Source organism: Rhinolophus ferrumequinum, chromosome 9 (genome assembly GCF_004115265.2).
Source record: "Rhinolophus ferrumequinum isolate MPI-CBG mRhiFer1 chromosome 9, mRhiFer1_v1.p, whole genome shotgun sequence".
In the NCBI taxonomy this organism is placed as follows: domain Eukaryota; kingdom Metazoa; phylum Chordata; class Mammalia; order Chiroptera; family Rhinolophidae; genus Rhinolophus; species Rhinolophus ferrumequinum.
This window is the reverse complement of record NC_046292.1, coordinates 33,073,555-33,092,706: the sequence shown is the minus strand read 5'-3', so window position 1 is coordinate 33,092,706 and position 19,152 is coordinate 33,073,555. Positions and strand designations below refer to the sequence as shown.

At 53.4% G+C, this 19,152-nt stretch overlaps 2 protein-coding genes across 2 annotated transcripts in view; both read left to right on the top strand.

The window, feature by feature from the left end:
* MKNK1 (MAPK interacting serine/threonine kinase 1) overlaps nt 1-7,679 on the top strand; it is a 38,251-nt gene extending 30,572 nt beyond the window's left edge. The window contains exons 9-13 of the mRNA XM_033113643.1: nt 928-1,023; nt 2,539-2,733; nt 3,421-3,585; nt 4,738-4,781; nt 6,289-7,679. Of these exons, the coding sequence (XP_032969534.1) occupies nt 928-1,023; nt 2,539-2,733; nt 3,421-3,585; nt 4,738-4,781; nt 6,289-6,523 (735 nt within the window). The 3' untranslated portion in view covers nt 6,524-7,679. The remainder of the gene's footprint in view (nt 1-927; nt 1,024-2,538; nt 2,734-3,420; nt 3,586-4,737; nt 4,782-6,288) is intronic.
* Nucleotides 7,680-13,055: 5,376 nt separating this feature from the next.
* On the top strand, nt 13,056-18,910 carry KNCN (kinocilin). Its single transcript, XM_033114759.1, has 4 exons — nt 13,056-13,634; nt 14,671-14,739; nt 15,439-15,513; nt 16,348-18,910. Exons 1-4 carry the CDS (start codon nt 13,484-13,486, stop codon nt 16,425-16,427), a joined length of 375 nt encoding a protein of 124 aa, XP_032970650.1. The 5' UTR covers nt 13,056-13,483; the 3' UTR covers nt 16,428-18,910.
* Nucleotides 18,911-19,152: the final 242 nt, after the last annotated feature.

Here is a 19,152-nt window from a genome sequence, read left to right as displayed (position 1 = left end):
ATTGAGTTGTACACTTAAAAATGGTTAAAATGGCATATTTTATGTTCTATATATTTTACCACAAAAAAAAAAAAGCGAGGCTAAGTGAAAAAGAAAAGAAGAAAGGTAGAATGTAAGAGAAAGAAAAAGGAGGGAGGGATGGAGGAAGAAAGGTAAGCGGGAAAGAAAAGAAGTTGAAAGACTTGTCCAGGCTTCCCCAGCAGGTAGATGTCTGAGCTGGGACTCACAGAACCAGCATTTTTGGCTCGCTCACTGCTGCTTCTGCCCCACAGGTTGTGTGCACACAAACTGCCCTCCAGGTTGGCTCCAGAGATGACTCGTGCTGTTTGATCTCAGGTGCAGCATCCAGTCCTGGTGGGCTTGGCTGCTATGTTGCTGCCTGCAGGGACCAGCCATCCCAGTTTACTAGAGCCTGAGGGCTTTCCTCAGGAGCACAGGACTTTTGGTGCTTAAATCGACAAAGCCCCAAGCAAGCAAATACAAGCCAGTCACTCTGAGCCACCTGAAGTGTTCAAGGGTTTTACTCAAAATTCCTTTGCCTTCCATGAAAGGACTGCAAAGAGCCTTCCAGGAATACATACTGACTTCTCTGACTTCTGTTTCACACCCTACACCTATGTTTGTCGGCAAGAGTGCCATAGGTTTGCTACTTGTTTTATACTAAGTTCACAACAGACTGATACCATGTAGTGCTCACATTCTCTTAGTTGGGAAATAAGGGAAGAGCATGGGGAAGAGAACACCTTACAGTAAATCCTCAGGTGATTCCTAATTAACCCAAGGAGAGTAAACGTGACCTGACAGGTAAAGCTGGGCTTCAGTGTGGCAGCCATACAACTGTGCACACACATTGTCACCGTTGGTCTCTTCCTCGTGCCCTTTGATTTCTTACGTTTGTAACCTTTGCTTTCTGCTTTTCCTTTTCAGGTGTCTCCAGTGAAAATCTGTGACTTTGACTTGGGCAGTGGGGTGAAATTGAATAACTCCTGCACCCCCATAACCACACCGGAGCTGACCACCCCAGTATGTGTGACTGTGCACCCTGAGCCACTTCCTTCTGAGCTTCTGTACATTTGGAGTATCCCTGTCCCCAAAGCTCTGGAGTCCAGAACAGAGGGCTAAGGAAGGAAAAGCGAGCATATCTATACCTTCCTGCTGCCTGGGTTGTCATTTAGCTCCCTGTTTTGTATTGATAACATCCCTCCTGTCCCGGTGCTTACTGGCTAATGGGAGCTTTCAGCTTGGGGTGGGTCCGCTGCCAATGACGAGACAAATTGTACCTATAAGAACAGGCTGAGCCCGGACTCCTGACCCAGATAAAGACAGACACTACTCCCAGACCAGCCCTTTGGCATACGAGCATGTGACAGCTCTGAGAGTGCCATGCCCACTGCTGAAGTTGTGGCATATCACCTTGTGATGGAGGATGGGGAGTGGTCTCTCTGTGGCAAGGACTGAGAGGTCCTGTGCTCTTTGCCCGTAGGCTCACTTGGCTAAGTTGTGCCGTTGCTTTTCTCACTTCACACTTCATGCCCAGATGGTGCTGCTGGGAGCTACTTCTTCCTAAGTATCTCTGAACATACTCTATATACTATAATTATTATGATTCTTTGAGATTTGCATGCTTCATAAGTGAATTTTCCTAATAATCTTTTTTAAGACACGCATTTGAATATGCCCATGTGTTATTCTAAGCAACATTATTAGCAATGTTTGTGCATTAGCTTTTATGACACTGAGCTACTATGTTCTCAAAGTCATTAACTCTAATTGCCAATAACAGAGAAAATGTCCTTTCTCCACTTACCATCTTTCCATCAAATTAGTTGGGTGTCTCTTGGTTAACCTGAAATAATGAAGAGAAGAGCAAAAAGAATTTGTTTGTTTTTTATCAGCAATTTTCCATGCAAGGATGGGAGGAAGGAATCCTGGTCCTGGGTTTGCCAACTCCCTGTCCCATCCTAGTCCTTGGTTTTCCCCATTTATAAATGGGAGGAGCGGGGATATTGGACTTGTTCTAAGAGCTGTCCTAGCTTTGATGATCTCTTAATTCTAAATCCTTACATTTCCTTGCTCTAAGCTAGCAGGGAAGTTTGGCAGAACTTCACCTTAAGAAATCCTTGCTTTATGGAATTGATCTCCCTCCTACAGCTATGCTTCTGATACATTGAAATACCTGTACATTAAGTGACTGTTTACAGAGAGCTGAGGCAGGGAGAGATTCCTGGAGCTTCTTGACCAAGGGTCTCTGCCTACTGAAGGACTTGAGAAGATAAAAAGGTGACCTGGAACTGGTCACGTGGATCGTGGAGAATAATAGAACTCAGTTTCCAAATGTTCAGTCGGCCCATCTTTTCTAAGTGCCTTGGTGGCATCAAACAAGCTGGCTGGCATCTGGCTGGCTCTCCTGACAGTTCTTGCTCTAACTCTATCCTCTCGCTCAAGTCCCATTACATTCTGCTCTTGCCCATCCTGTCTCCCTGTGACTAAGCCTGTCTCTTACCTGCCACTTCCCTCTCCCAACCCTGGCTCCCACAGTGCGGCTCTGCAGAATACATGGCCCCGGAGGTGGTGGAGGTCTTCACAGATGAGGCCACTTTTTATGACAAGCGCTGTGACCTGTGGAGCCTGGGCGTGGTCCTCTACATCATGCTGAGTGGCTACCCGCCCTTTGTAGGTCACTGTGGGGCTGACTGTGGCTGGGACCGGGGAGAGGTCTGCAGGGTGTGCCAGGTGAGTGCAGCCCCAGGACCCACTGCAGAAAGCCCGCTGGGGGATGCCAAGCAGGAGTGGGCTGGGGATTGTCCCTGATCTGGAAGGGGGTGTATAGAGCCCCTTTCCTCTTCTGCCCAAGGGCAGCCACAAGACCAAGTAGAGGTGATAGGACATTTAGCCCAGCTAGGAGTTCAGGGGTGGGTCGTTGGAGAAGACCGTACCTGAGCTGAGTCTAAAAGGGTGAGTCTTGCCTCAGGAAGAGAGGCAAGAAATACAAGTAGAAGGAATGGCACAAGCAAAGACAGGGAAGTTTGGAATAGCTGCGTGTGAGGAGGGAACGAGTAAAAGTCCAGGGCTGACGGTGGAGGGAGATGAGACCTGAAGGGTTGCCAGGAGCCCTTGGATGAAGTGCCCTGGATGAAGGGTCAAGGAATTCAGGCTTTGTTCTCTAGTTGATCCTCCGTATATGTTACGAACCCAGCACTCCAAGGAGCATAGCCGTCCCAGCCCGTCAAGGGCATTCTGTACAGTTTGATGATTTAGGGGAGAGGGGAGTCTGCAGGGGGCCCTCATCCATGGTGTACCCCAGCCATGAGCTGCAGCTTCAACTGAAGTCCTTTGGCCTCAAGGTGGCCAGATCAATGACAAGCACGTCCCACCTGTCCGCTGGCCAGTGTGTCTTCAGGAGGACTCTTCTCTACCTAGAACAAGCTGTTTGAGAGTATCCAGGAAGGCAAGTATGAGTTTCCTGATAAAGACTGGGCACACATCTCCAGTGGCGCCAAAGACCTCATCTCCAAGCTCCTGGTTCGAGATGCCAAGCAGAGGCTCAGTGCTGCCCAAGTCCTGCAGCACCCGTGGGTGCAGGGGGTGAGTAACCCAGGGAGGGCTGGCGTTCCGCCTCAGTCCTGCAGCATGGCCATGCGGGAGCTCATACCTGGGTAGCTGACCTCAGCTGGAGGGAGGTTGTATGGCAGCTTCAATTCCTGTGCACATAGAGTGAACTGACTCCTAAGCCAGGCCCAGAATGGTCTAAACTTGACTCTAACCTTGGCCGCAGACCAAGCCCCTAGCTGACCCATGCCTCTGGAATGGACAGAGGCCTGTGGGAGATACAGCACACGCACCCCACTATTGGCGTAGGCACGCAGCCCAGGAAGCAGCCTGGTGTGGTCACTGGGTCTGTAGCACCATCCCCTGGTACCAAGTTCATTAGCTGAGAGCTCCCAGAAGCAAGGCCTTGCTGCCTGGCTTGCTGTTTGGTTGCCTTGTGGTCCTGGGGTCTGGGTGCAGCTTTCCTGAAAGGCAAATGGTGGCGTTTTCCACAAACTAAGGATCCAAGTCTTCACTAGAAAACGTTAACCATCCTCCTTGCTTAGTCAGTCATGGGACCTGACCTCTGCCCCTCCACGGGGTCTGCCAGACCTCCTGGGATTCACTGTCTCCTTGGTCTGCCAGGCCCTAGCTAGCCTCAGTGGCCTTGACAGCCCCATGTTACAGGAGGGGACCCAACCCAAGAGTCTTTGAGTGGCTAATTCCCAGCCACCCAAGAGCGGCTGTCCTTACTGAGCACCCACCGCAAGCCAGACGCTGGTAGTAGTAAGACCCAGGCCCTGTCTTCCTGGGGAGAGGAAGATGAGGGAATAAATGACAGGATAGCGTGATAGATGCTTATCAAAAGTGCTGGGTGCACCAAAGGACAAAGACCCACCTATGCTTGGCACTGGTTGGGAGGTGGGGGGGAAGAAGGAGTGCCTCACGGGAAGGAACCCTAGATCTGGGCCTTAGAGGATGATTAGGACTTTGCCATGCAAGGAGAGGTCTCTCCATGAAGAGGCTGGGTTGGGGGCTGTTTCTTGCTTGCTCTCTTCTCAGAAGGTCTGACCTGCAGGCAAGCCCGGCCAAGTTCCTTATGATGGGCCAAAGCCTGTGGGAACCCACCCTCTCTGTGCTGGCAGGGGTGGGGGTAGCTCTTGGAGGAGGGAGCATTGCTCATCCACACATCTGTCCTTCCCATTCTAGCAAGCTCCAGAAAGGGGACTCCCCACGCCGCAAGTCCTCCAGAGGTAAATGCTCCGACCACACCCAGCACCCTTTGGTTTGACTTTCTCCTTTGGCTTGACTTTCTCTCAAGCTCCCAGCTATGTTGGGGTGGAGGTGGGGGAGGGGGAGCCCATCTCTAGGCTCAGGTATCCTCCTCCTGAAGGGACTCCCTCACCTGCCTTCTCCCCACTTCTCTTCCTCTCTGTACCCCCTGTAGGTCTGTCTCCCCTCTTCTCCCACCTGGTGGTTTCCTCTGCCCTCCAGCACAAGGCCCTCATTGCGCTGTGTGCTGGAGAAAAACCTGTTTTGCATGTCCACGTGAATCCTAACTGGAAATTACCATTTGCAGCCCAGAGACCTTATCTGTGGGTTATTCACACCAAAGTTTCTTTGTGCTGCTGTGGGCTGGTGAAAGGAGCCAGAATCGGGCACTGGACGGCAGTGGGATCAGTTGTCATAGATACACTGCTAAGCAAACTAACAATAAGCCGCTGTACAGTAAACGCCACACGCAGATATGGTGCACAGCGCGTTACATATACCCATCATCTTCACGATAGATTTCAGAGAGTGTTCTTACTACCCCATTTTATAGATTAGAAAACTGAGGACTAGAGAGATGAAGTTAACTCATTCAAGGCCACACAGTAGCCTTGGAAGTTCAACTTTGAACCCGTATCTGTTAGACTCTAGTGCCTTTTAACTCTCGATCTGTTCTTAGTACTGCCCTATTCCCAAAGAGTCAGGGCTAAAGCCCTGTGGGAACCCCTCCAGGAACCAACTTGATGGCCAGTTTCTAGGAATTACAGAGAATAGTCTTACACTTTTATAGTCTCAATTCATTTGAACCAGGATGCTACTGCTTGGCTTGGGGTCTCTACCTGATTCCCTGGAGCTGCTTTCAAATGCTTTGAGACTCCAAACTTCAGATCCACCTTAGCAGATTTATTCAATCCAAAGTGCCTGTTTGTTATATGCAAGCCCTGAGCTGGGTTCTCGGAACACAGACATAAAGGCACAGCCCCTGCTCTTGGAGCTTCCTGCCCTGACGAAGGAGAGAGATATACAGAGGGTGCCAAAAAAAATGTATAAACATTTTAAGAAAGGAAAAAACTATTAAAATTGTAATAATATATACCAATAACAAAAGATGAATACAAGTCATGTGTATTCATTTTTTGGCACCCTTGGTACATGGGTGGGTCTCATGTGCCCTGGTCCTTTCTCTGAGCTGTGAGCCAAGCTGTGGAGGCTCAGAGGAGGGTGCTCTGAATACAAGGGGCATTTGTCCCTCGTAAGTCCAGGGACAGTAATTGAGGCTCATAGCCATTCCAGCCTCAGTGAAGTCAGATTCGACTTCACTGATTCTTCCATGCAAGAACGACTTTGGAGAGAGCAGCCTGTGCCAGCTCAGAAAAATGCCGTGGGAGCATAGTACTGTAGCAGCTGCTGGGGTGTCAAGGAGCTGGCCTGGCTGACACCACTGAGTCCTGCTCCCTCTTTTCTCTGCTTTTCCCTCTGTCCCTGCAGAAATAGCAGCACAGCGGACCTGACGCTCTTCGCCGCTGAGGCCATCGCCCTTAACCGCCAGCTGTCTCAGCACGAGGAGAATGAACTGGCAGACGAGTCCAAGGCCGTGGCTGAGAGCCTCTGCTCCATGAAGCTGTCCCCTCCCTCCAAGTCACGCCTGGCCCGGCGGAGGGCCCTGGCTCAGGCAGGCCGCAGTGGAGATGCGGGACCCTGCCCGACACCTACAGCTCTCTGACCCACTGCAGTCACACCTTTTAGGCCCTAGGCCTGTCCAGGCGTTGCCCTCTGGAAACCTGTGAGGCCAAACTCTGCAGAACGGGAAGAAGGACCTTCTATGCAGCTCTGGCCAAGCCTTTTCATCCAGAGGCTCAGAGGTTCCCACCCAACCCCCCATTTCCCTAGAGTCCTCAAGGAAAAAGCTTTGTCCAAAGGGGTTGTCTTGAAAAGGAAAGCAATCAATTGTCACTTTGCATAATCGCCAGAAGCAGGGATATCTCTTTGCTGGGCTCCTGCCCACCTGCTCTCCCTCCTTCAGACCTGGATCCAGCCTGTTCTCATGGTGGGGGGCAATGGGCAGTGGTGGTTGGGGCTGCAGCCCTCAGGGAGCCAACTTTGAGAAGTGTCAGTTGACAGGGGCTCTTCCTTCTCTGCACCATCACCCTCCTCTGGCGGTTCTTCCACCTTCCTCTGTCCTCCGGATGTCCTCCCCCTGGGCTGAGCAAAGCCATCCCCTCAATTCAGGGAAGAGCAGGGAAACTTGACGTTCTAGGAGCCAGATCAGTCTTCCAGTCTGTAGCACAGAGAAGCACATAATCTTTCTTTGCCGTGACTGAAATGTGTCCCTCATTTATCATCCTCTTCCTTGTTTGGGATTGCTGCTAAAGTCAGTATTATTTCAGTTTTTAAGTGTTTGTTTTTAACCATGCTCTTCCAGCAAAGATGGGAGTTTAAACTCCCACTGCAAGCCCATGGACTTTCCAGAGCGTGCAGTGGCTCGCTCTTCTTTCCTGAATGTCCATGCATTTGAAAGGTTTTAATCAGCTGTTTCCTATTATTTTAACTGGTTTTAAGCTGTTACCATGATGATGATGATGATGAGTAGAGACCCAGTCTGCTGCTGCATCCCTCAGGCCTGGTGTGGAAGGTGGCACAGGTCTGGGGCAGTTAGAGGGAGCTCTGCCTGATGTGGAGCCAGATCCAAGGCAGCCCAGCTGCCCTGGTCTGAGCATATGGTGCTTGCTGCTTGCCAGAGAGCATGAGGGCAACTCTGGCATCAGACAAGCTGAGCTGCTGAGTTACCTAAAGGAAATCGATATGCATGTCAGACAGACATTTATACATGACAATGCTATTACATATTGTACTTGTTTCAATAAAACTTTTAAATTTTAGCTGTGGCCTTCCTGGTGGTCCTTTCTTCCCCTGTAAACCTGGGGAGGAGACAGGCCTTCTGGAGAGGGCCTGAGCCCAGTCCGGTGGGGAGAATGTGCCCCTTCTTAGCACCTCTAATATAGCACCTTATTGGATTCATAAAACAAGGTGAAGGAGACATGAGTGACTGCTTTTGTTTTTTAGATGAGGAAATGACATTCATCAAACATTTGTCAACCTCCTGTTGTGTGCCAGGACCCAGAGATGAGTCAGCAACGGCCTTTGCCTTTTAGGACCTCCCCGTCAAGTGGATGAGATGGTGTCGGAAACCGTAACACAAGCTGGCTTCAAAAAGTGCTTTAGTGGTGTGCCCTGCCCTCCCCACACAGCCCAGCCCACCCAGCAAAGCAGGAACAAAGTTCCCTTCTGTCTAAAGTAGCACTAAGTCCTTTGTGAGGATCCATTGTGCGTCTGGGACTGTACTTGTCCTGCCAGAGTTGGCAACGAAGAAGCATGGTGCCTGACATCTACAGCCCTGCAGCTTCCTCATGCAGGGGGCTTTCATGTGCCTCATCCCATGTAATCCTCAGAACCAGGCTAGAAAGTGCTGAGGTGGGAAAGGCCTTAAAAGTTCCCAAGAAGGTGGCAAGAGGGAAGTCTGAGTGTCAGGGCAGTGGACTGGGTGTCCTGTCAGCTTTTCACCCTGGACAGAGCAGAGCCGAGAGCTAGGGTTAGGGCTCTTCACTCTGGAGACCTGTGATGGGCCCGGGTGCCAGCTGTCCTGCACTGTGAATGCCTCCATGTTGATGACGACGTACTTTCTGTTGACAGTCTTCCTTTTGCAGTAACCCTTACCACCCTCACATCCGGTCTTCATCTGATGAGCTGGAAAAACAGTGATGGGCCTGCAGTATCTGGACTTGGAACCAGGGCGTGAGTTTTGTCTCTGGACTCCAGCCCCAGCCTGGTCAGTCCTCTCGGGTGGCCCAGCAGAGATGTGACTTCTGGGAACTTCCTGGACCAAGCACTCCCCACTCCCCACTCCCCCCCCATCCTGCACACAGCTCCAGCTGGGGTCTCATGCCTCTGTGCCTTTGCTCAGGCTGTTCCCTCTATCACCCTACCTCCTTACCCAGGTCCACCTAGCAAGGCCCCTCTCATCCTCCACTGCTCTGCTTCAATGCTATCATGCCTACTCTGGTTTTGCTAGCATTAGTGTGCACTTACTAAGTAACAGGTACTCCTGAGAAGTTTACAGGCATTATTTAATTCTCACAGCAGCCCTTTGAGGTAGGGTACTATTATTTTACCCCACTTAACATGAAACACCAAGCAGAGAAAGAAAAAAAAGCTTGCCCAAGACTATATAGCTAGGAAGGTGGAACTGGAATTCCTCCAAGAGAGACTTGGGATCCAGAGCTGTGCCAGGGTTCAACTCCCAGCTCTGCCACTTACTAGCTTTAGGCCTTGGGCAAGTTACTTAATCTCTGAGGGTCTCAGTTTCTTCAACCAAAAATTAGGCATGCTGACCTCATGGTGCTGTTGTAAAAGTTAAAATTAATAAATGCAAAGTGTTTAGAGCAGTTCCGGGCACACAGAGTAAGTGCTCAATAACTGTTAGCTATGATATTTGTAGTTATTTTTATTGTTGTCTCCTGGGGCAGAATTACTCAGCTGGGTCCCAGTGATAGAGATGAACTTTCCCCCTTTCCTTGGCTTGTGTGGGTGGAGGTGGATATGGGCTTTCCAGAGGGGCCTGGCCTCTGGCCCTTTGTAGGATCCTCCTTCTGACAGGCTGCTCTGCCCCTCTGGGGTGGGGTCCTTGTCCCCAAGGGGCAGCTGTGGGGGCCAGGGGCCTTCCTCTGCCACTGCTCACTAGGTAACCTTGGGCAGTCCCCTGCCCTTTCTGAGGACCAGGCCGTGTGCCTGGCCCTGCTGGGCAGAGGTAGGTATGGCAGACACACTGAGGGAGACTTGGACATGGAACTGTGGCAGCAGGTCCCCCGGCTCCAGGGCCCACACTTGGGCTGGGCCTTAGAGAGAGTTGGTCCCAGACGGCAGTGTCCCAGACCTCAGGCCTCAGCACCAGCTCATCCTAGTTCAAGTGGAACCTGAGGACTCCGGTCTGAGCCTTACCTGGGGCCCCAAGCACCTGCCTCTACAGGTGTCCACCGGCCTGAGCTCTGGGGCCTCTCCTCCCACCTGGCTGACTGCCCCTCCCCAGATCCAGCTCCGTGAACAGTAGTGCCTGGGTCCCGCGCCAACTGCTCTAGCTACTCAGGTCTGGAAGGAATGGAGGAGCAAGGTTCCCTAGTGGCTGGCACTCTTGTTGCCATGGCAGCAGTTGCCTTGGAAGCTGCTTGCCGACTTCAGCTTCCAAACAGGCCAGGAAATCTGCCCATCCCTCCAGGGGATCTGTGAATTAATCACGCTCTTTTCTAGGGTCCTCACCCCTCAAGGAAAATAAACAAAACTAAACCAAGCTGAGGTCTTTCACCCCCTCTTACTCCCCACCCCCATGCCACCCTTGGACTTGGTGCTTCTGGGAAGGAGGGCTCATAGGCAGGCACCCTTCAGTCCTAGCCTCAGTGACAGAGATTTTGTGATGGAACTCAGCAGTGACCCATGGCCGGGCCACACCCTGAGTCTGGGCCTGGAGAACCCCAGCTTCTGGGAAGGGGACTCTGAAGTTTGTGGGGTGGGAAACGGGTGGGTGGTCCAAGCTCTAATGCCTTGGGTTTCCATCTCGTTTACGTGTTATAGTAAGGACATCACCCAAATACATGCATGTATTTCCTTTTTCAGAGATGATACAGTCTGGAAAGAACTGGCAAGCCTCCCGCTCTGTATTTGTAACCAGTGGAGGAGCAGGCATCACAAAAGTTTCCAGCAGCCCTTAATGAATGGCACTGCTGTGACGAGGGAAAAGATATATGCCTTGACTGAGTCTTTTGAACAGTGTCTCCCTCTGATGTGGGGTTGCCAGTTCCCCCCACTTCACATAAGACAGTTTAGAAATTCAGGGGCACAGATGTGCTAGAGTACTTGCCAGCTAAGCAGGGAATCTGGACCCCGAGGTCCTATCAGGGCATTCCTTCCACTTCCCACATCTCAGTCTCCTGATCTGTTCTAGAAAGGAGCTGGCATGTTTCTGTGGCTCTGTGATTTAATAACTGATAATGGCTTAATGTGTCTCTCCCCCTCCATATTTCCTCCTCTGATCTGTGCCCTGAGGGATTTACAATGTCAAAGAACAACTCCAATTTGGAATTTGATCTTCTGGTGTTAGAAGTCAGAATGTTCTGGAATCTGAAAGTCACAATGCACAGGCATCCCTGACTCTAGCCTCTGCCATCCCCATCCCCATCCCCAAGATGAGCAAAGTGAGGCTTAGGCAGGTGGAGTGGCTGGCCCAAGTCTCACAGTGCAAGGTGGTCCGAGCCTCTGGCTGATGGTGTAGGAGCACGGCACTCAGCCTTCCACTAGGAGAGCAGCCGACACAGGCCCTGCCTGTCCAGTTACGCACACACGTAATGGGCAGGGGTTCTGTGGAGGGTGTTTAGATTCCCAAAGCTCAGCATTTCAGGAACATGTTTTCAAGGACAATTATTTTGACGGCTCCTTCTAAAACTAGTCAGTGGGGGATCGATTACATGTGACAGAGACATGGGCTGTCATTTGATGCCTAATTAGAGGAATAATCAGACCTCATCCTGGCAGCAGTGACTGTGACTGGGGAATGCCCACCTCCAGGGGCTTCCTCTTATGGGGGCCAGTAACATGGCCCCGGGACCCGTCAGGGTTCTGCAGGCACCCCTCCTCTCTACACACCTTTGAGTTCACATCTGTCCAGCATCCAAGCAGTGCCTTCCCTCAGCTGAAGCTCAGTGAGGTGACCCTGGCCTTCCTAAACCCCCACCCCCACTAAGGAAAGCCTCTCATTAGAGACAGAGGTCCTATGGTGCCGGTAGGCCTCCTTTTTGCCAACCTGTGGTGGTTGTGCGAGTCCAGTCCTTCCCTGAGCTCTGCCTTGTGTCCAGAAGCCCTGCCCAGGGCCCCTCTAGCCATGGCATTCTGTGGAGCTCGCTCATTGCACCTGCCCTCAAGGGACACACAGTCTGCTGGGGTGACAGAGAAAGAGTGAGGACTGATGGTAGGCACTTTGGCCTGGGTACATGGCAGCAATGGGAGGCAACCCACCCACTCAGGTGCCATTAGCAGCTGGCAGAGCAGGGTCCTGCAGGATGAGGAGGTGATCTCCAGATGGTTGAGACCAGGCAGACAGTGAGCAGGAGGGCAAGGAGGAGAAGGGGAAGGGCATTGAGTAAGGGGCAGCTATGGAGGCAAAGACCATGGGGCTAGCTGTTCCGGACTGCAGATATGATGGAGAGAGACGGGGGTCTGAAGAGAGGCCAGTGGGGCCGGTGATGGGACCCTGCGGACTGTGCCCAGGTGTCTAGGGGCAGGGCTAGGGCCAAGGCCATATTCTAGGACCAGGGAGGCCCTGAGCCACAAAGGGCCAGAGAATGCAATTAGTGACAAGGGCCACGCTGGGGAGTGCAACAGGGACTGGGCCGGCTGGGCTGGGTGAGCACTGCCCAGTCTTGAGTCGGGGGACCCTGCAAATAAGTAGGTCAGATAGGCTGGGCAGCCGAGCTCAGTCCAGAGGTCGGGAAGCACTAGCCACGTTCCAGTCTCGACCCAGGCTGCAGACACCCAGCCCCCACTGATTCTGATTCCAGTTCCAATTCCTCCCAGCCCTCGCCCCATAAGTGTTTCCTCCTCCCTCGTATTCCCCGCCACTGCTCTTCCCTGACAGCCCCCAGCCAGGGTTCCCAGGCGGTTGGAAGGGCTCACCTTCTCAGACCATTAGAAACTAAAGGGAAGTGTGTACCAAGCCTGTCTAAGGAAAAGGGGGCCTCAAACTAGGACCCCTCATTTGGAGGTTGCCAGGATGGTGGGGAACATTGAGAGAGGCAGGGGGATAGAGTGGACTTGGGGGGACACCTCTCTTTCTCCTCCTGTCCCAGTTGCTATTCCTGTCTCTTGAGTCTCCTTGGGGTCTCCTTCTATCACTCTGTCTTCTAGTCCCCAAGCACAGGCCCCAGGTGTACCTCTAAGCCAAAGGACGGCAGGTGGGCCTGAGCACGTGGCCAGGCAGTCTCCTAACATCCCATTGCTGAACCCCACGTGAAGCCAGCGGCCCATCCTGCCCTCTCAGGGACCAGCAGTGGAACCTGGGCTGAGTGCCCCAGTGGGCCTCTGGGACCCAGGCAGCAGCTCACATTGCAACCTCATGAATTACTCAGCGCCTCCCTGCTGCCTGCATCTCAGAGGAACCTGGCCCCTGGACCAACCTCCTCCACTGCTTTAAACTTTAATAAGTGGAAGCTCAGTGGCAGCTGAGCAGGCTCCAGGGAGCCAGGGCAGGATGTCCTGGGCAGGGGAGCTTGGGCTGAGCTCTCCCAAGAGGAGGCTGGCAGGGGAGGATCCCATGCGGCAGAACTCTGGCAGCCAAGGCCGGATGTGGCCAGGCAGGAGTCCCAAGAGTGGCCTCCAGCTTCAGGGGCCTTTAGGGGAGGAAGAGTAAGCTGGGGCAACCCGGCAGAGATCCTAGGTCAAGGAGGGGTGGGAGGCCCCTAGGATTGCTGTGGGATAGGGTTACAGATAAATCCAAGGGTTACCAGCCCAGAATCTTACTACCCCAAAACTCCCACCCTGGATGAAGAGAGCTCCAACAAGGGGACAGCCAGGAAGACCAAGACCTCCAGGGCTCCTGGGGACAGGCCCCACTGGCTGGAGCCGGGGCTCTGAGTAGGCCTGCATGGACATCCCCATCAGCAGCAGAGACTTCCGCTGCCTGCAGCTGGCCTGTGTGGCCCTCGGCCTGGCAGCCGGCAGCATCATCATCGGTGTCTCCGTGTCCAAAGCTGCAGCTGCCATGGGTGGTATCTTTATTGGCGCCGCTGGTCTGGGTGAGCAGGTGCTGGGCTCGGAGAGGGAGCAGGGGCATGATTAGGCGAAAATGGAGGGAAGGGCTGCGTCAACAGGAATTGGTTGGGGAGGGTGGAAACTAGAGGTGTGAGCAAGGCAGCTTTTGGGGGTAAAAGGAGGGAGAGGAAGACTGGGGGGAGGTTCCCTCTGTGGACCCCCAGGAGAGGAAGACGTGGAGGAGGAAGCTGGCTGTCACACAGCTCTCTGGCTGCTCCCGCCCTCCGGTGTCAGGCCCGGGCTCTCAGCGTTATGGTGGGATTCATAAGCTCGTTGGGGGTGGGTGGATAGGGGGCAGGTGAAAGAGGACAGAGTTCCCAGTGGACCCTCCTTGAGCCAAGACAGGATGTAACTCAGACAAAGAGTTTCCTTTGTTTCCCGGTATGTCTCAGCAGCAGATATTCTGTCCAGGCATCTGTCCATCTGTCTATCTCGGCCCATCCCACTGATACTCTCACGGTGGCGCTCAGTACCATCCCTTGCCTCACTCCACCACCCTGGGCCAAAAACAGAACCAGAAGAACCAGGCTAGTGGGCTCCAGGCATCAGTACCTGCAAACTCTGGCCAAGGGCCACAGACACTTGGTTTGGGGATGAAATGGGAGTGGGCAGAGCAGGACCTGGTAGAAAGGAGCATGCTGCAGAACCCCCCAGGACTGCACTGGGGGCCCCAGTGGAGGGGAAAGCAGGGAAGGGTTGATGGTGATGGTAGCCGCTGGGCCCATTTCCAGCCGCTGAGTGGGAAGGAAGCCAACCTGCTCCTCACCTGGGCTGGCTGGAGCCAGGAGCCTGGGCCTTCCTGTCCCTTCTGGGGCCGGGCATTAGGGAGCCACTCCACGCACGCACACACAGGCTCCCATTTACACCCCCACAGTCCCAACCTGCACACTGTTCCTCCCACGCACACCTGTATCACCCTCACAAACCACCCCCCAGGTTCACAGCCCACACACATCTTCATGCAGCTTGCACCCCCCAGGCCCGTCCCCATCACGGAGAGCCCTGTGTCTCTCTCCCCAGGGCTCCTCATCTTGGCCTACCCCTTCTTGAAGGCTCGGCTCAACCTGGACCACTTCCTGCCTAACATAGGTGAGTCTTCTCCCCACCCCCAGCAGAGCCCCTGCCAAGGACTGTGTGAGACCTTTTGTGTGTGAGTCTGTGGCCCACTGTGCGGGAACCCACGTGTGTGACTGCTCCTGGCTGTTGGAGTTGGGTGTGTGTGTGTGTGTGTGTGTGTGTGTGTGTGTGTTTGCGCGTGTGTTTGGGTGTGTGGTGCAAGCGTTGCCATGACTACAATGCAGCAGACTCCAGCCTGCCGTAAAAGTGCCTGACCAGCTCAGAGCACCTAGAACTCACGTCTCCCCTGATAGGATTCTTCATCTCCCCCAAGCCTCCACGATCTCCAGATCACCTCTACTTCACCCCTGAGCCACCATAAAGACCCTGTACCTCCCCCAAAACCTTAGGACCCTCATATAGCTCCCCACCTCATCTCAGCTTCCCACATACGTGCTCCCATCTCCATCAATCCTGTGGGGCTTTATGTCCCCAGGCCTCCCCAGGACCCTAATCTCCTTAAAAAAATCTACCATCTTCTCCTTCAAGAGCCCACTTCCCACCACCACCACATCAGCTCAGATGGTGCAGGAGACCTAAAGGAATGCAGTGGAGCAAAGAGCATCAGGGATAGAGATTAGACAGCAAGACGGACGTCCCTCCCCAAAACTGAACTTGATTTGAGAATGCCTTAGTGATTCTAAAGGGGCTTGGGGTGATCTCATTCTGCAGGGAGCCTGAGAATCCACCCCCAGCCAGGGCCAGACCATGGGGAGGGAAGATCCAGCACCAATGGCAATAAAGAAGGTAAGTTCCAGAAATTCCAGAATCCATCTTCCACCTTCCCTCTCTGGCTGAGCAGCTCTGTGGGCCCCAGAAGAAACTTTGAGGGACAAGCAGAAGGGGCCTCCCCAGTTCCAAATGGCCTGCAGAGATGGGTAGTTCTTCCATGTGTTTAGTCAAAATCCTTCTTGCTCCAAGCTAGCTGAGCTCCTCTTGTTGGTCCGTCGTGCCCAGCAGGCACACCGAGACAGAGGGCGCCGCGCTGCCCCGTCCCCTCCCCTAGGTGCCACGCCCCAGTTGATTCTCTCACTCCCCTCTCCCACTGTGCAATCCAACCTCAGCGCTGGTACCTGAATCTGGGCATCTTCCTCCTCCCCCACCCCACACACTGGAAAATTCCAAGGCCAGAGTTTCTCAAAGACGGCCCTAGCCCACAATGTCTGCGTCAGTGGTAGGATGCCAAATCTCAGCCAAAGGTCTCATCCCAGACACTGTCCCAAGCCCTTTACATATATTAATTTGTTCCATCCTCAAGATAATCAAATGAAGAAGGTACTGTAGTTAGCCTCATTTTATATATGGGGCAACTGAGGCACAGGGAAATTAAGTGACACAGCTTGGAAGCCCAGAACTGAGATCAGGCAGTCAGCCCCGAAGTCCTGCCTCTAACGCCCATGCCAGGCCGCTGTCCTCTTGAAGGGCCATTCTGACCATCGGTGCCTCTTTAAACTGGGTTGAAACTGCAGCCTGGGACTCCCCTCTCTCTCCATCCTATGTCACTCTGCCCCCAGGTCCCTCTGGGTTGCTCTAACAGGTGATCTCTCTGCTCAGGCAGCCCTTTCCTGGTCTCTCCTCCAGGAGTCCGAAGCGGCCTGTCCACCGTGAGCAGAACCCTGGAGAAGCTGAAGCCAGGGGGCCGGGGCACTGGGGAAGGCTGAGGCTGGGGGGGAGGGGCTGCCCTCGCCCTGCCCTCCCTTCCTGCCCACCACCCCAATCTCAGAGCCCTCCTGGGTCCAAACCAGAGGTGAACCAGGCGCTGGAGACACCAGACCTGAATTCGCCCTGCCAGCCAAGGCTCTTGGCAGTAGATTCCATGTGGTGGGAGGCGGGGTCTGAAGCAAGGTGTCAGCTGGGAGCCCCACAGGAGGGGCCTTGTTGCAAGTTTTTGACCTGGATTTTCTCTCCAGACTGCAGCTGAGCTTCCCTTCCTTTTTGATCTACTGACTGGTTTCTCTGGAATTTGGGGCCCAAGAATACCCAGTTCCTTGCTCCAGCCTCGCCACAGAAGCAAACCAGAGGCCCACAGGAACCACAAACAGGGTCCTGACTGAGCCTCCTAGCCCCCAAGGCCTGGCCCTGGGCCTCTCTTGCTCACCAGCTGGATCAGATTCTTTTGAGGATATCAAAACTCTAGGCAACTCCTCAGGGACCTTGGCAGCAATGAACAAGACAGGGGCAAATCCTAGACAAAGTGGTCCCTGCCATGGTGGGAGCCAGGTGAGGCATGGGCCTGGAGGCTTCCAGGAGGAGGTGGCTCCTGAGCTGAGTCCAGCCCTGAGACTTATTGTTTGATCCCACCATTCAAGACTTTTTGTGATCTGACTCCAGACAAGACTTCCAGCCCTCCTTCCTCCTCCCCCACCCTCTCACCGCTCCTGAACAATCTAAACACATTCCAGCCTCCAAAGCTTGGCTTATGTTCTCCTGAAGGTCCCCTGCTCCTCTCTGCCTAGCAAAACCCGCCACCTTTAAAGACCCAGTTGCAAGAATCCCCTTAACACGGTGCCCTCCTTGGCCTCTTCTACCAGCCTGTGTCTCCCTCTCTCAACAGCCTCCAGCAGGTTGAAGCCTTCTTTTTCACAAAATAATTACTAATCCTATTTAAATCTACTGTATATTGCCCTTTTCCAGTCACCATCAGGGCACACAGTACGTGCTCAATAAATGTTAATGGCTTAAATTTAATGGAAACAAAAAACCAAAAAACATTCCCCAGGCTTTCCCTAGAGAGCCACTTCAAGACCCCATGTACCCACAGGATTCGGGGTGGGGAGGACCAGGCCCAGGTGCCTGTGGCTGTGCAGAAAACATTGCTCCTCCCTCCACACTGCTCTTCATATACCTGCACCCTCAAGGCAGAGCAGTCGTCTGACGTGTAGAGAGACATCTGCTCCATGTGGACTCTGTCCTTGTTTGGGGAACAGAAGACAAGCTAGGAAGCGTCTCATTCTTGAAGGATCAGTGCAGATGACACCTCCTCTCAGAAGTCTCCCCAGACTTGCTGTGCTCCCGCAGCCCCAGGACCTCCCTCCCTCACAGCCCACATCCCTCTGAGTGGCTCTTGTCTATTTCCCGCCCTTGAGAGGAGGGGGCAGAGGGCTAGGCACAACAAAAGGTAAACCCAACCAAAAGTGGGGTAGACTATCTCACCATACAGATGGGAAAGCTGAGGCCCTGCAGGAAAAGGACTCATCGGATCCCACAATGAGAGATTGTGGAGCCAGGCCTTGCACCCAGGTCTCTTCTCTCTCCCCACACAAGGCTCTACCGTCTGCTATTCTCTGCGCAGTCCACAGGGACCACCTCCCTGACCATGGAAGAAACGACAGACCTCCATAAAGGGGCTCAATTTCATAAACACTGGCCAGTTGTGAAGCCTTTGGTTCCTCCAGCCTGCGGGGAGTCAACTTCCCTCTTGCATTTCACTCTTCTCCTCCCTCCTGTCTGCTCGCTGCCCCTTCTCCTTTCCTTCTGTCAACCTCATTATCACCAACAATAACTCAGGTCTGGTGGCCCTTCTTGATCAATATGGAAACCCTTCTTCCTGTCTATCTCCAAGCGTCACCTGCAGAGCCCCCAAAGATGCCCAAGGGTGGGGAGGATGGCAGTGGGGAAAATGAAACCAGAACTGTGGGGTGCGTTGTCCCCCTATTCAGCCATGATCTCCAGCAGGGCTATGGTATCCCCAATGTCTAGCAGGGGAAGACACAGAGCAATGTTGGGGATCAGAATGCAATAAATAGAGGAATGAACACATAGAAAGGCAAGAGCTACGTCCATTGGAGAAGAACTAGGGGACTTCTTGAGGCCCCAGCCCCTGGTTCCTCTTTCCCCCTGCCATGGGCTCCCTGAGACCTCCTTCCCACTAGTGCAGGTAAATGTCTAGTTACCCCTCCCGGAGTGTATTTCCACTCTCAGTACCTCCATCGCCTCAAACTGGTCACAGGAGTGGTCCATGTGGAGACACATGCCTTCTCCCCATCCGTGCTTTGGAAGAAGGTGAGGTTGGGGCAAGGAGGCGGGGTGATGTGGTGCGTAGTGTTAGGCGGAAGTGCCCTCTCAGCTCTGAGGAGCTCACGAACTCGCCAACATTTAAGCACTGGCAGGGGTGTGCACAGGGACAGGTCACTGGACCCTGCTGAGCCAGCAGACTGTTCAATAAACGAAATCAGTTCTATCCAATAGCCCTGTTCTGCCTCAGCGGTGGTTGTGCCTGCCCAGCCTGGGCTGGGTGCTGAGAACACATCAAAGGCAGGGAGTGCCTGGTCCAGGCGGCTGTCTGGACGTCACCTCCCTGCTGGGCCAACCTGGGGAACTGACCAGGCTGGGGCTGGAGTCCCGGCGTAAGATCACATTCTGGTTCTGCCCTCAGGTACCAGCCAA

Excerpts from the sequence above, each read along its gene's own strand:
- KNCN (XM_033114759.1), top strand. The coding sequence starts at position 13,484 with ATGGACATCCCCATCAGCAGCAGAGACTTCCGCTGCCTGCAGCTGGCC. Across the intron at positions 13,635-14,670 it reads TATTGGCGCCGCTGGTCTGG|GGCTCCTCATCTTGGCCTAC; the intron begins GTGAGCAGGTGC and ends CTCTCTCCCCAG. Across the intron at positions 14,740-15,438 it reads CCACTTCCTGCCTAACATAG|GGAGCCTGAGAATCCACCCC; the intron begins GTGAGTCTTCTC and ends CTCATTCTGCAG.